This window comes from Dendropsophus ebraccatus, chromosome 3 (genome assembly GCF_027789765.1).
Source record: "Dendropsophus ebraccatus isolate aDenEbr1 chromosome 3, aDenEbr1.pat, whole genome shotgun sequence".
Taxonomy (NCBI): Eukaryota; Metazoa; Chordata; class Amphibia; order Anura; family Hylidae; genus Dendropsophus; species Dendropsophus ebraccatus.
The window spans coordinates 18,236,095-18,252,726 of record NC_091456.1 but is presented as its reverse complement, the minus strand read 5'-3'; the positions used below and the strand labels follow the sequence as shown (position 1 = coordinate 18,252,726).

At 41.7% G+C, this 16,632-nt stretch overlaps 1 protein-coding gene across 6 annotated transcripts in view; it reads right to left on the bottom strand.

The window, feature by feature from the left end:
• LOC138785262 (E1A-binding protein p400-like) overlaps positions 1–16,632 on the bottom strand; it is a 76,310-nt gene that overhangs the window by 33,134 nt on the left and 26,544 nt on the right. For 5 of the 6 annotated variants that reach the window (XM_069961011.1, XM_069961015.1, XM_069961014.1 and 2 more), the window contains exons 11-21: positions 16,478–16,514; positions 16,189–16,367; positions 15,918–16,095; positions 15,695–15,831; positions 14,322–14,491; positions 12,993–13,167; positions 7,370–7,506; positions 6,786–6,972; positions 5,136–5,302; positions 4,888–5,054; positions 2,168–2,350 (exon numbers count right to left, since the gene is read on the bottom strand). In XM_069961011.1, the coding sequence (XP_069817112.1) occupies positions 2,168–2,350; positions 4,888–5,054; positions 5,136–5,302; positions 6,786–6,972; positions 7,370–7,506; positions 12,993–13,167; positions 14,322–14,491; positions 15,695–15,831; positions 15,918–16,095; positions 16,189–16,367; positions 16,478–16,514 (1,717 nt within the window). The remainder of the gene's footprint in view (positions 1–2,167; positions 2,351–4,887; positions 5,055–5,135; positions 5,303–6,785; positions 6,973–7,369; positions 7,507–12,992; positions 13,168–14,321; positions 14,492–15,694; positions 15,832–15,917; positions 16,096–16,188; positions 16,368–16,477; positions 16,515–16,632) is intronic. The other variant, XM_069961017.1, reaches the window with a different exon arrangement.

Here is a 16,632-nt window from a genome sequence, read left to right as displayed (position 1 = left end):
ACATTTTTGTGTACATTTAAAAAAAAAAAAAAAAAAAAAAAAAAAAAGGATGCATTTTGGTCCTCTTTTTGTATAATGGAAGTCAATAGAAGAAATACATCTAAACGGATGCACACAAAAGCATCAGTTTTGCAAAAACGGATAAAAAAACTGATTGCAAAAACATAGTGTGAACCCAGCCTTAGGGCAAGGGTTCAGCCGGCGATTTTGCTGTCTCTTAAACGTAATGTTTCATGGGATAACAGATGCAGCTGTATGCCATCCATCGGGATCCATTTTTCAATGACTTAGGCTTGGTTTACACTGCAATTTTGCAATCCGTTTTTTTCATCCGTTTTATACAAAGAACAGATGAAAAAATAGATGCATTAATGAGAATTCTTTTTCCATTGACTTCAATTATTAAAAAAAGGATCAAAATGCATCCTGTTATTGACGTACACGCTATACAAAGCAGGTGTGTTTTGAGCTGTTTTTTGATCCATTGTTTCATAATAGAAGTCAATGAAAAAACGGATCCGAACAGATGGACACAATTACATCCGTTATTTCATTTTTGCAAAGTAAATTCTAAAAAATAATAAAAGCATCAAATCTGATAAATTTTCTTTTTAGGGAACACCAAAACATGGATTTCTGTACATTAAAATTAAACAAAGAAAAAAAAAAAAACGATCAGTTAAACGGACAGCAAATACACAGTATGAACCGGACCTAAAAGGCAATAAACAGAATTCATAGTTATTTCATATGAAGTTAAGGTGACTCTGTTCCCCTTAATCTGACCCCCCCAAACCACTTGTACCATCAGATAGCTGCTTTTAATCCAAGATTTGTCCTGGGGTACGTTCGACAGGTGATGCAGTTATTGTCCTAAAAAACAACTTTTAACCTTGCAGCCCCGTGCCCAACGTCCGGGGCCTAGAATATCTGTGCCCTAACTTTGCACCACCCCTCTGTCCCTCCTCCCCACCCTCTTCATCATTAGGAATGCCACTGGAACATTTTCTCCTGTCTGAACATTGCACAGGTGTCTTAACGATCCAGCCCATGTTCAGTATTCACACAGCTGATGAATAGGAGACAATCTGCCTGGAGCATTCCTAATGATGAGGAGGGCGGGGAGGAGGGACAGAGAGGGTGTGCCAGCATAATGCATACACACTTTAGACCATGGCCATTGGGCACAGGGCTGCAAAAAGTAGTTTTTTAGGACATTAACTGCATCACCTGCCCAACGGACCCCAGGACAGATCTTGGATTAAAAGCAGCTATCCGAAGGTACAAGCGGTTTGGGGGGACAGATTGTGGGTACAGAGTCGCTTTAAAGGCTATGGACACCTTTGACATAGTATGTGGCTAAACTTGTTTAAAATACAGTTGCACTTAGTTTCAGGCTGTGATATTTACTCATTTTCAGACCTGTGATATTGAGTTTGTCCCAGGTGGGTCCTCCCATCAATATATATGCCAAGGAGGTCAGTCCCAAGCACACAGTAGCCCACATTAAAGACCATTTAGACAGTGATACAATATTGTATTTGAGAGGCAAATTAACAGAAATACCCATACAAAAGGTGTACATAGGCTTTAAGGGGTTGTTCACCAAACTTTTTTTTTTTTTCTTTTAAATCAACTGGTGACAGAAAGTGCCAGAGATCTGTAATTTACTTCTATTAAAAAAAAATCTCAAGTCTTCCAGTACTTGTCAGCTGCTGAGGGTCCTGTAGAAAGGGATATTCTTTCCAGTCGGGAGAGCAGTAGTGGTATTCTATGGGGATTTGCTACTGCTCTGGACAGTTCCTGACGTGGACAGAGGTGGCAGCAGAGAGCACTGTGTCAGACTGGAAATAATACACTACGTTCTGCAGGACATACAGCAGCTGATAAGAACTGGAAATCTTAAGTTTTTTAATAGAAGTAAATTACAAATCTCTGTCGCTTACTGGGACCAGTTGATCTGAAAGGAAAAAAATTATTGAACTAACCCTTTAAAAATGAAGAGGTTGTTTAGTTTGCATTCGGGTTAGACCATTTTTAGCTGGTTTAGATACTGCGCTTGGGGAAAAAAAAAAAAGAGAAAAATCAAATCAGGTTCCTACAATAGGTTGTCCGTATAAAAATTACTTGACTTTTACAAAGATGAGGGCTTTTTTGGAAAACTTACTTGGAAGCCTTGCCTGAGAACTGAGCACCAGCCTTGGAGAAAGAACACTCTGCTGCACTGTATGCTGGGAAGTCTGGGAATGGGTCAGTTGCCTTACTGCAGTGGCTGCTGCAAAGGTTGCTGGTGCCTGTGGCCTAGGAGCCCCCAATGTGACATGAGTAGTCTGACCCTGAGTGGGAGTCGCTGAGAATGACATTAATAGTTAAACCAAGAAGAGTATCCCACATACATAACACTTACACAGGCGTAAAAGGCAACCCCCGAAATAGCTGATATAACGGTTAACCCTTTGCCCACCGCATCAATCCTCTCTACCTCTGTCATTGCTTTGGTGACATCATGTCGCATAGGTGCAGCATATAGAATCCAAGCCACTGTACAACTCAGTCCTGTTTATTGATAATAGATGGAACTAAGCGCTTCAGGAGTGATCAGCATTTGTTGTTGGCCTCAAGATGGCTACAGACCCCATGGACAGTCACAATGCTGAAGCAATACAGTTTTACTGTATGAAACAACTCCTTGTGTACACTTTTTAGAAGAAAAAAAAAAGTGGCTGTATCTTATATCCACTAGGAAATGCTGACCACCCTGACTGCTTCCCTTATGGTCGGGCAAAGTGCTGATTTAGGACTGTGCAGATTATTTGGGTGACCTGTGCAGCTACTGACAGCGACTCTGTCCTTTCCCATTTCCTGGTGACATCAGCGCCAGACAGGAGAGAATCACCTCCAGATTCCTGCTTGTAGAAGCCCCACAGGAACTTACCAAGAACGAGTGTTGAAGAACCTTCAGGACCTTCAATGATGTCACAGTCATGTGATTAGCCACATGACTGGAAGACAGGCTCCCTATCAATACTGTAAGCAGGGACAATCTGTGTCTGTATATTAGTGTAGCAGCATTGTGTGTGTGTTTGTGAGCTAAGCGTGTATTGATGCAGCAGAGATAGGTGTGCATTATGCACGCAGCAAAGCTGTGTACGTATATAATGTACTGTCATGGACAATGTTAAAGGGGTTATCCAGCGCTACAAAAACATGCCCACTTTCCCCCTACTGTTGTCTCCAGTTTGGGTGGGGTTTCGAAACTCCGTTCCATTGAAGTAAATGGAGCTTCATTGCAAACCGCAACTGAACTGGAGACAACAGTAGGGGGAAAAGTGGCCATGTTTTTGTAGCGCTGGATAACCCCTTTAAAGTCGCCCTGTCATTTCAATAACCTATGACCCATTCACTGCCTTAGACCGCCAGGGAACAATTATTAACACGATTTTTCCCTGTTTTCAGTTGTCTAATCTAGGGATGCGTCCCATTAAGAGAAAAATACGGTATATTTTATTTTTTTATTTTTTTTTTAGAAAATAAAACAACTGATATCAATTAAACAGAAATGCCAATTGTCAAACAGAATGCGTCACTGCTGAAAACTTTTTCCTAATATTTTTTATTTTCTCTGTGCCTTTACATAGAGATTTATTTGACAGATTTTTTAAGTCAAAGCCAGGAGTGGATTTGAAAAGAAATCAGAAAAAATCTCAGTCTTTTCTTTATGACCTGTTCCTTGTTTATAATCTGGTCCTGGCTTTGGCTTCAATAATCTGTCAGATAAATCTCTCTGTGTAATGGCACTCTAAGAGTCCATTTTTTTTATTTAATTACATTTTTAGTACATTGTTATGTGGTCAACCATCTCGCCTGAGCACCTGCACAATATTGGATCACAATGGAGATGCACACATTTCCATCCCTTGTGGTTTGTAACCATAAATACTCAAACTTCCGGATTTAGAGACTGCCATGTGTGCAGGTACTTTTTAAGTTGAATATTTCTCAAAGCTGATGTTTCCCCCTCCCCCACTTTTTTTTTTGCAAAAAATTAAAGGACAGGTTTTGGGCCGGACAGAATTATGGCAAGCTCAACTGCTATTGCAATTATCAAGTAGAATAATTAGACTGATCCTAAGTGTCCATTTACACAGAAAGATTATCTGACAGATTTGAAGACAAAGCCAGGAAGGGACTTCAAAAGACTAGAAATCTCAGGCTTTCCTGATCTCTGTTTATAGTCTGGTCCTGGCTTTGGCTTTAAATCTTTGGAAGATAATCTGTCCCTAACACACACAGAAAGAAATGACAGATGCATGCAATTCTATCATCTGGCACCGCAGCCTATAAATAAAAGACTAAATAAAACTAAATAAAACTGCACATGACAGATCCTTCTGCTTGAGCAGACTCTTAAAAATTATAAAATTAATAAATCCCTTTGCTTAGTGCCAAGTGGACTTAAGAGAATGTGCATAGAGAATCTGTCCCCCAAGATAAGATAAACGTGACAGCTTCATTTCAGCAGATCACTTTAAGCCCACGCTGAAGTGCTGTCAGGTGGCCGGCGCTCTTGTTTGCCACATTTCTGAATTAATTCAAGCATACAATATTACTATGCACAACCTCTTCCAATACTAGTCAGTAGACATGAGCAAATCTCGAGCACACTCTGGTTCGAACCTGAACGCTGTGCATTTGAATACCAGTGGCTGATTAAGTTGGATGCAGCCTTAGAGTGTCCTGGAAAACATGGATATAGCCTGAGGCAGCCATAAGGCTGTATCCAACTTCTTCAGGCACAGGTAATCAACTGCAGTGTGTCCCCGTTCCAACCAGAGTGTGTTCAAGATTTGCTCATCTCTACTATTTATGTATTTGCTTTTTTGTTACCTTTGGTTCCTGGAGCTGTAGCGGCTGTGGTAACTGGAGACCTTCTGACCTGGCTTTGCTGGGTGACAGTGGCTGTAGTCGTAGTCACTACACGTGACGTCGGTGCACTTGGAAAAGCAATGATGCGCCCCTCAGGTTTCTGACCATAAAGTACTGGCTCAAATAACCTACCAGATGACAAGTGACACGTTAGAAGTATAGACTGGTAAGGAGAAAATAAGGAAGACAATAGCAATAGTAAACAATACCTGCTGGGTTTAATTTTGTCCTTTTTAGGTCGAGGGGCAGGATCGGGGTGACTGTGGATCTCCTGAAGCAGTTTCCTTGTTACTTTCTGCTTAGGAAGCACTTGAGCTTCATAACGGGTCATTTTATTCTCAAGCTCAAGTAAAGAAAATAGGGATAAATCCACGCTCTGTGGAGATAAGGGAAAAAAAATACTTAATATTAATGCAGAGGTATCACAGAAAAATAATAACGTTTTGATCGGTCCGGGTCTGAGTGTTTAGACCTGTACCGATCGGGAGAATGAGCCAGAAGAGGACAGTACTGTAGCGTGTCCACTCTCTGCTCTGAGCTAGAAAAAGGCGTCAGACTTATAACGGAGCTCTACGAAGCCTGACTAACTCAGAGCACTGAGAGGGAGCCCTGCAGCGTGGTCTTCTCCTGCCTCCTCCCGATCAGTACGGGTCTTAACACTCAGACCCCAACCAATCAAAACTTTTGACATGTCAAAAGTTTTTCATAATGACAGTGCCACTTTAAAGTGTCACTGTCGTTTCATTTGTTTTGTTTTTTCAGAAATCAATAGTACAGGTGATTTTAAGAAACTTGGTTATTGGGTTTATTAGGCAAATATGCCATTATCTGCATTCAAAAAGACTTTTCCCAGGTCCCCCCCCCCTCCCTCCTCTCTCTCATTCACTGCTCATTATTAGGAAATCTCTACTCTTTTACACAGTCGAGCCCTGTCTAACCTATGAAGAGGGGAGTGGGGAGGACGACGGAGGGAGATTAGTCGCCAGCAGAGAGCAGAGAACAAAGGATTACACAGTGGGAGCTGTATGAAAGCCCCTATTCAGAGGTGAGAGAGGTCAGTGCTGACTTCAGAGCCTGGTGATGTAGTTGTAAATTAACTCTTTGTTGTCCTGTTTTGGTGCCTTATCTCCCTCCACCCTTCCCCTCTCAATAGAGAACAATGAAGACGGGGGGGGAGAGATTCAAATTGCTTTTTCATGATAAAAATGCCTGCAAGATTTTGACAGCATATCCTGCCACCCACGAAAAATGATAGGTACACTTTAACGGATAGGGGCTGTAAGTTTAAAAGTTGTTCTTTAAGACAATAACTGCATCACCTGCCGAACGGACCCCAGGACAGATCTTGGATTAAAAGCAGCTATCCGAAGGTACAAGCGGTTTGGGGGGGGGGGGGGTCAGATTGTGGGTACAGGGTTGCTTTAAGCTTGTCTGCATGATATAAGCGGTTACATGTCAGAGTAATAAAGATAGGTCAGCAGTGCTATAAATAAGGGCATGAGGGAACAGTAGTGCTATAACAGTTTACTATAGATATAAACCTAAAGCCAACTGTACAGCTTCCAATGACCCCGGAGGTGATCCAAAAATTTTTCTCCAAATTTTCAGCAATGTTTTACCAATCAGGTAATATGTGTAACCTCTGACTGTCACATATATGTGCAACATGTTTAACATGTTACACATATTTTATGTGACAGTCAGAGGTTACACATATTACCTGATTGGTAAAACGGGCTGAAAATTTGAAGAAAAATGTTTAATATGTAATATGTGTAATATGTTGTTTTATTTTATCACTCAGAATGTTTTTGTCAAAAGTAAAAAAAACAAAACAAAGACCCATAGAGATCTCTTACTTTCCAAGGATCGTATTGTAATGCTTGCAGTACAAGTGATGCAGTCTTATACTGCAATGCTTCACACGCATAGGAAGAATGTCCAGAACGGGGATCCACCAAATCCGGATGATTACAGATTCTCTGAAGTTGTGTCAGGACATGAAGAACACTTACAAAATGCCCTCCCTTTAGGGAATCCTGCGTTCTACAAAATAAAAAAAACAACGTAATAGACAAATATTAACATTGCATCTGCTATCTATTAACAAAGGTGTGCACAACCACGGCAGATAGCAGTCAGTGATGGGAAACAGCTCATGCAGAACTGGGACTACACAGCGCATACTGGTTCTGTAGTCCCAACTAATAAACACTGATTTTAAAAAACTATGCGACCAAAAGACAGACAGCACCTACATCAGGATCTCTGACACCACACTTATGCTGAGGAAAACAAACCACAACATTTCCTGTGACATCTTCAGTAAGTAAATAGACAACCTCTGATCACGCAGGGATTAGGTGATCAATAAACCATTGTTTAATAGACTCGTGACAAACTACTGCAATATACAAACATTACTGAAAGTAAACGTTCTTACCCAGGCTGCATCATAACATCCTCATACATCGCCTTTTGCCGATTTGACAGCTGACATTTAAGAACATGTTCAGACTTTTTATTAAGCTGCCTCTCCACATCTCTCTTGGTCCGACGCAATATAAACGGCTGAGCAGACTGTAAAAATCATAATGTAGCAACACTTGGAATTAAACACATACCAATATTCAAGAAAGCATCAGAACAGTGACATATATACATACACACACACAGTGGTACCTCGGTTCTGGAACTTAATTGGCTCCGGAAGGCAGTTTGAGAACCAAGCAGTGTCTTCCCATAGGAAATAATGTAAATGTGATGAATTGGTTCCAGCAGCCACCAATAATTACCTACAATCCTAATTTATTAGGGTATAAACCCACACACCGTATACGCAGCTGCGATACGCAGCAAATACGCAGCAAATACGCAACAAATACGCAGCAGATTAGATCTAAATAACTGAACACAGCATTAAATCTAAACCATCAAAACTGCTGTGTATTTGTTGCGTATCTGCTGCGTATACGGTGTGTGGGTTTGTACCCTTACACTGATAAGTGCTCAGTATAATCACTACAGTACAGTACAGCACTATACTGTACAGGACATTAAACATATGAAATGTTCATCAGAACCAGCAATTATAGTACAGTAGTCACCAGCTCCTCACCCATCCTTTACTGTATAGCGTCTCCCCCCATCCAAGCACTATAATGTATGGGAGATGGTGGTGCACTGCCTGTACTACTACTACTGCACTGTATATGCACTCCAGCAGTCTTATACAGCACTGTACTGTATGTGAAGCCTCACCACTGCTTAACTCGCCAGGTACAACCCACCATCCACGCTCGCAAAAACGTTCGAAAAACGTTCAAAAACCGAGCAAAGTTTGAATTCCAAACACTACTTCTGGGTAAATTTCGTTCGAATACCAAGCAATTCGAGTTCCAAAGCGTTCGAAAACCGAGGTATTACTGTATGTATATATATATATATATATATATATATATATATATATATATATATATATATATATATATATATACACAGTGGTGCCTTGGATTACGAGCATGATTCGTTCCAGGACTGTGCTCTTAAACCAAAGCAAATTTTCCCATAAGAAATCATTGATATGCAGACAATTGGTTCCACACCCCAAAAATAATGATTTTTTATTCTGAATAACATGTAAAACAAATGAAACAAACTTTTAGAAAAAGCAGAATATGTGATATTATAAGTTACTGTACAGTAATGGAGAGGATGGAAAACACAAGGGCTGACAGAGACTGCAGGGAGCATGAAGGAATGAGCAGGGCAGATGTGGGCACATACATGCAGCACTCTGTCTGGGGAAAGAGGGGTTACAGCTATGGAGAGATTACCTACACAGTCCTGTCCCCTGATGTAAGCCCCAGCCTGAAGTGGATCTGCTATGATTAAGAGCTCCCACCCAGTACAGGGAGCTCTTAAACCAAAGCAATGCTCTTAAACCAAGTCACAATTTTGAAAAACTGTGAGCTCTTAAACCAAAACGCTCTTAAATCAAGTTACTCTTAAACCAAGGTACCACTGTGTGTAATATATATATATATATATATATATATATATATATATATATATATATATATATATATATATATATATAGCGTAGAGTGGACGCAGCACTCCAGAAATCCTATGTGGTTGGTGCCTGCAGTAGATACCCTTGCGGACCGGGGGTATGAGAGTATATAAACCAGCAAAATTACCACAGCACTCCAAAGTAGGTTGTTTTCAAACCGTGAAGTTTATTGCTCCCACAAAGTGCATTTAGCAACGTTTCAGCTCAATCGGTATGAGCCTTTCTCAAGCTGTGCAACATACATGTGTATCAACAAGCTTTAAATAGTTACAAAGTGATTACAAAACATGTCACGTGATCAATCGATAAAATAGTGAATAGTGAAAAAAATCAAAGAATTGTATCTCGTAATGATATATACGACAAACATAATAAATGTGAAATGAGACAGCATTTTCTGTCATAAATATAATGTGAAATAAAGTGTCCATAAATCTCAAAAATTGTCTTTAAAAATGTACAATTGGAGACAGGTGGGATGATCGCTCACAGGATGACGTCAGACGGCCACAAGAAAGATGTAAACATATGCACGAGGCGTATGGAGGTCTCACAGCCTTGGCTTGTAGTGAGAATAGTAGCGCATGCGCCAATTGGGACCGACCAGATGGAAGAACGTGGCAGGGTCGGATAGGCGCAGAGGCATCATGTGCCATGTGACGTAACCTTCTACGTAATTCAGCAGGGTGGCTTCGCGGATATCCATGGAAACCAGACGCTCAAGCCGGACTATGCAGGGGATTAACCCCTTGTGAGTAAACGGCATTTCTTCAATCACACTGTTGGAATCACAGAACGAAACAACATAGCGAAATAAGCTGACTTTCGGTGGAACAGAGTGGGACACTTGCCTGGTTGACGTCTTGGCCAATATCTATTTATTTTTTGGACTTACTATGTTTACATGTCCATTCACACGGTGCGTTTGTGACTGAGGCAATGATGCGGTTTCCTGGTTCATGAACTGGACTTGCCGGCATAAGTTCTTCGGCTATACTACAATCCCTGGGATGAGGCCTCTATGGGAATCGGGACACCCCTGGGTTGCCCAGGGGTGACATAGGTCCGAGGGCGCAGCCCTATGCAGGAACCCGCCCTCTTTTTGGACTATGTTCCTTGGCCACTATGATTCCAACAGTGTGATTGAAGAAATGCCGTTTACTCACAAGAGGTTAATCCCCTGCATAGTCCGGCTTGAGCGTCTGGTTTCCATGGATATCCGCGAAGCCACCCTACTATTCTCACTACAAGCCAAGGCTGTGAGACCTCCATACGCCTCGTGCATATGTTTACATCTTTCTTGTGGCCGTCTGACGCCATCCGGTGAGCGATCATCCCACCTGTCTCCAATTGTACATTTTTAAAGACAATTTTTGAGATTTATGGACACTTTATTTCACATTATATTTATGACAGAAAATGCTGTCTCATTTCACATTTATTATGTTTGTCGTATATATCATTACGAGATACAATTCTTTGATTTTTTTCACTATTTTATCGACTGATCACGTGACATGTTTTGTAATCACTTTGTAACTATTTAAAGCTTGTTGATACACATGTATGTTGCACAGCTTGAGAAAGGCTCATACCGATTGAGCTGAAACGTTGCTAAATGCACTTTGTGGGAGCAATAAACTTCACGGTTTGAAAACGACCTACTTTGGAGTGCTGCGGTAATTTTGCTGGTATATATATATATATATATATATATATATATATATATATATATATATATATGTATATATATACATATATATACATAAATATACATATACACATAGACGCACACACGTACACACACATATACATATTAGAGAGAGAGAGAGAGAGAGAAAAAAAAAGGAGAGAAAGAGATAGAAGGAACAAGAAAAAAAGACAGAAAGAAAGACAGAAAGAAAGAGAAAAAGGAGACAGAAAGAAAACTGCAGTTTTGACTTCTAAAACTCCAGGTCATTAACGATCAGTGTTAAAGGGATTATCCAGCGCTCCAAAAACATGGTCACCACTCTAGTCTCCAGTTTGGGTGTAGGTTTTGTAACAAATTTTTATTGAGGTGAATGGAGCTTAATTGCAGACCACATCTGAATTGGAGACAAGGGTGGTGCTGTCTATGAAAGAAAGTGGCTATGTTTTTGTAGCTCTGGATAACCCCCTTTCTTGTCTCCAGATTGGGTAGGGTGTCAAACTCAGTTCTATTGAAGTAAATGGAGCTTAATTTCAAACCACACCTGAACTAGAGACAAGAGAGGGGGAAAAGTGGCCATGTTTTTGTAGCACTGGATAACCCCTTTAAAGCATGTGGTCAGCAGTATCTATCACCCCCACCCCCATTGCTCATTATAAACAGCTGTTCAAGTATACACTTTCCCCTCAATGTTTATGTATCAGAACTGACCTCAGGAGGATAATTTTATTGTATCATAGTATGAGCATGTTACTTAAAGGGTACCTATCATTTAAACCAGGGGTGGGGAACCTCCGGCCCGCGGGCCGCATCCGGCCCCTGACACCTCCGGATGTGGCCCGCGGCTCCCCTGTGACATGCGCCGCTCCGGAGGAGAAGGAGCCGACACACACGGCATCCTCCTGTGTCTGTGACAGCTGCCAGGAGGATGCTGTGAGTGCCGGCTCCTTCCCCTCAGAGCGGTGCACATCTTCTGACTCCTGCCCTCCTGTGACGTGCGCCGCGCTGGTGAGGCAGGAGCTGGCACAGACACAGGAAGATGTGTTGTATGCCGGCTCCTGTCTCACCAGCGCGGCGCAGAGCGGCGCACGTCTTCTGACTCCTGCGGGCCGCGCGCGATGACGTCATTTCATCGCGCGCCGCCTGCAGGAGAAGACCGGCACAGAAGAGAGGAGGGAGAAGAGGACCTGGACAGCGTGGGAGCGGAGGAAAGGTGAGTGGGATGTTTATTTTTTTCATTTGGGGCAGACACTGGGGGTTAACTAGGCCACCGGGGACATGACTGGGGGGGGGGGGGGTTAACTAGGCCACCGGGGACATGACTGGGGGGGGGGGGGGGTTAACTAGGCTACCAGGGACATGACTGGGGGGTTAACTAGGCCACCAGGGACATGACTGGGGGGTTAACTAGGCTACCAGGGACATGACTGAGGGGTTAACTAGGCCACCAGGGACATGACTGAGGAGTTAACTAGGCCACCAGGGACATGATTGAGGAGTTAACTAGGCCACCAGGGACATGACTGAGGAGTTAACTAGGCCACCAGGGACATGACTGAGGAGTTAACTAGGCTACCAGGGACATGACTGGGGGGGGTTAACTAGGCCACCAGGGACATGGCTGGGGGGTTAACTAGGCTACCAGGGGCATCACTAAGGATTCAAATCAGGTACAAGGGGCATCACAGAGGATTAACTACAATAGCAGGGGCATTAGGGGAACAATACTTTGCCTTGTTCGGGTGCTGCAAACCCCCGCTACTAACTGCCGCACACGGTATAACATTGAGTGCGGCCCTCGAATGATTTTATTAAGGCCCGACCGGCCCTCGACATGGAAAAGGTTCCCCACCCCTGATTTAAACAAACTCCTGACATGTTATAGCAACATGTCAGAGGTGTGTATAGGTCGGGGTGCGGGTGCTGAGACCCCTGCCAATCATTAGATTGCCTCTTCATCTCTGTCTCACTACTAAAGTAGCAGTCAATGGAATTATAATGGAGCTTTTGGAACTTCTGGTAATCACCGTACAGAAAGCTCCATAGGGCTCCATTATAATTTCGTTCACCACTACTTGAGCAGTGACACAGAGATAAAGAGTCAGCGTGCGCTGCTGTGCATGTCTGCCCCTTCATTCTAATGATTGGCAGGGGTCTCAGCACCAGGACACCGACCTATACACACCTCTGACATGTCAGACGTTTGTTTAAATGATAGGCAAATTGTATTCAACCCCAAACGTTTACATAAAATAGATGTAGACAAATGGTTAAATAAAAATTTTAATAATTTCAGCTTACCCGATGTAATCTTATGGATATTGTGTGTCTGTATTCCGGGTCTTGCTCACTGCCCTCTTTTACTGGAAAGTCTAAGTATTGCCTTGACAAGCCTGGAATGAGAAAATGCACCATGGTCCAGAGGTCCTTCCACGTGTGCGGTAATGGAGTGTCCCTTAGAAGCAACCTGCGCTGACTGCAAATGAAAGCAAACAGAATTCTTTGTAAATGTGACAACTTTTTTTGTTATAAACTTAAAGGGGTTGTTCACCAAATGTTTTTCTTTCAAATCAACTGATGCCAGAAAGTGACAGATATTTGTGATTTACATCTATTAAAAAAAACTCCAGTCCTCCAGTACTTATCAGCTGCTGTATGTCCTACAGGAAGTGGTGTATTCTTTCCGGTCTGGAGAGCAAGAGAGGGTTTCTATGGGGATTTGCAACTGCTCTGGGCAGAGGTGGCAGCAGAGAGCACAGACTGGAAAGAACCACTTCCTGCAAGGACATGCAGCAGCTGATAAGTACTTTTACATAGAAGTAATTTACAAATCTATATAAACTTTCTGGTACCAGCTGATGTGAACACTTTATTAATTTATCCCCCACCCCTCTATATATTACCATATTGGTGCCCAATTTTTTTTTTTTAGAGGCAAATCCACACCAAAATCTGTGTGAATTTGCCGCTGCAGATCAAAGGTCAAATAAACTAATATCTTAAAGAGAAAAAAACAAACTCAAAACCGCAGTTGAAGGTTTTGCCGCAAAATCCACAACACTGTCAGATTTATTTCAGATTTGGATTTGCCCAATGAAGTCAAATCCACAACATTTCCACTGGTAAAATCCACAACATGTTCTATGTTATATGTTATTACTCAGGGTGTTTGACGGAAATAAATAAGTTCTTAGCACCCCCCCTTTACACATTTGTGAAGTTTTTCTTGAGGAAATCCGGGTAAATTTCCGGACCCATAGCATTCTATGGGGCACGGATGCCCTTCAGGATTTTTCCTAAAGGATGTTCGTGAGAGAAAACAGCTCTGGAAAATATAGCCTATATGTCCTATAATTGTCCGGAATTATGGCACAGACATCTGGAATCTGTCCAGAATTCTGGATGCATTACATGGCAGCGTGGTCCAGCGCCAGCACCCGGGCAAGTGCTGTCGGGTGCTCAGGCTGGCCCTTTAAAGCGAATGTACCAGCAGGTGTATCGCTTTAAGATTTTTACATCAATCGACTGGCAACATGTCAATTCTCTGAGCGAAGAGGCACGGATCTGCGCCAATTCCGTAGTGTGAACGGGCCCTAACAGGAAAGTGATTCAATATTCATTAGTACAAACCTTGGTAGATTTAAGATGGCCTCCCAATGCTTCTCGGTTACATTCCGAAGCTGATGAACTTCATCGAGGACCAAATATTTCCATCTCATCTTCATAAACGCCTGAAGTCCCTTGAACAGCTGCTTGTAAGACGTGATGCAGACATGAAAATTGTTGGGCTCCTCCCATCTCTAAAAACAAAATAAAAATAAATAAAAGAATAAATAAAGGGTGTGCATTAGGCTACGTTCACACGTAGCAAAAGTGTCGGAATGCCGTGGCGGAGCCTCCATGTCATAATGACAGTCTATGGGAGGCTCGAGCGCCTCTTCTCTCTGCGCTGAAAGATGAACATGTGTGAACGTAGCCTTATAAGTGGTTATAGAGGAAGCTAAAACATAAAATGACCTGATGGTGTTAGGCCACATTTACACGTTTTAAAGTTTTTTCTGTAATTGTGGATCCTCAATTAAGAACAAATTTAGGGGTCATAGATTGGTTTCACAATGTTCACACAGTCCGTAGTTTTACAGATTCGTAATTCACAAAAATTTCGCACCTACAAAATTTACTGCCAAGCTCTACTAGTGACAGTTATCGCATCACAGATTGTCCCATAGAACTCTATGGGAGCGTCCGTAATTTTTGCAGATCCACAACTAAACATTTTATTTATCCCTTCCCCTTGCCCACCCATCTATTACCATATTGGTGACCAACTTATTTTATTTATTTTTTTTAAGATTTTATTTAAACTTTTGCATAGAGAATATACACATAAACAAGAAACATAATCGGGCACAGTCTGCCCTATATATACTTTGGAGGTGTACACCTTCAGGGAACAACAGAGAACAAGTATGGTCATAATACTGGATAACCCAACCAATAGGGCAACATCAGGTAGACCAATTTGTTTTTAGAGGCAAATCCATACCAAAATCTTTGTGAATTTGTCGCTGCAGATCTAAGGTCTAATATACTAATATTTCAAAAAGAGACTGTAATCGCGGCACGAATTGTCTAATTGAAGTCTATGGGAACGGCCGTAATTTTAGCAGATCCGTATTTTTTACAGAAGAAACGTCCTGAACATTCACAAATCCGTAACAAATACGAAGGAGTAATCATTTTAAACCATTCCTGTATATTTAACTATCACCTTCCCATGAATTGTATAAAGAATAAAAAAAACGTGAAGTTAAAAAAAAAAGCGCTATCGGCTTCCCGTTCTTTGCTAATCCGCCAAAAGTATAGATTCATTACAGACGCTTGAAGGTATCATATACAGTCCCAAAAAACTACTAAAGGTGTGAATGCAGACTTAATCTGGGATATATAGGTTGGTTCAGTATATGCAGTGTTATATCACCTCTGTGTATAACATATTTTACCTGTCGCTTTCTCCTAAGCTCTCTTTGGCTGCCAAAATACAGAAGTAACTTAAGGGATGGACACCAGCGTTTCAGTTCTAACTCCCATTTCAGAACGTTGCAACTTCGTACAACAATCAGGTGAGGACCCCAGACTCCTACATAGGAAAACAGGGAATTTAAAAGGGATAAAGAGAAAAAAAAAAACGAACAACTGCCGATAAAACGAAAGAATAATTCTCACCTTCGCTGCTAGCTAGATGCGCCAACAAAGCAATAACCTGGACGTTTTTACCCAGTCCCGCTTCATCTGCCAGAATTCCATTAAGATTCTTTTTGTACTGTCGTGCCAACCAGTCCAATCCGATCATCTGATAATCTCGAAGTTTGCCGTGAAGCAATGGTGGGGGAAATGTTTTTACCTAGGCGACACATACATTTTACAATTCAGTAGAATGCATTGGGTACATATAAGTGAGCAATGTACTGAATGCTACAAGAGAACAAGGACTCACCGTTCCAGAGATGCGGGAGCTGCCGCGAGGAAGTAACAGTTCTGCCGCAGCAGCCACCTCGGCAATGTCACAACTGTGTTTTCTTGCACCCATATGAGCAGAACTGCCCCCGTCTACAGCCAGCAGAGAGTCGATAAGAACTACCTGCTTCTGAGTGTAATCTGGATTTGTGTCACAATCTAAGCAGAAATGGAGAAATGTAAAAAAAATAATTATATATACACACACACACAAATAATAATAATTATAATAGTAAAAATAGTAATAAGTAACCATAGAAAGCGTTTACCTTTAGGCTTTAAAACAGTGTCCAAGACAGCCGGATCCTGAATGCAGATAAACATAAAAAAATAAACAAAATAATAATAATAATAATAATAATACTCTATCATTACTTGGCTTCTTTACACTGTGGTCTTGCAAGCCGGTTTAATTTATGTCACA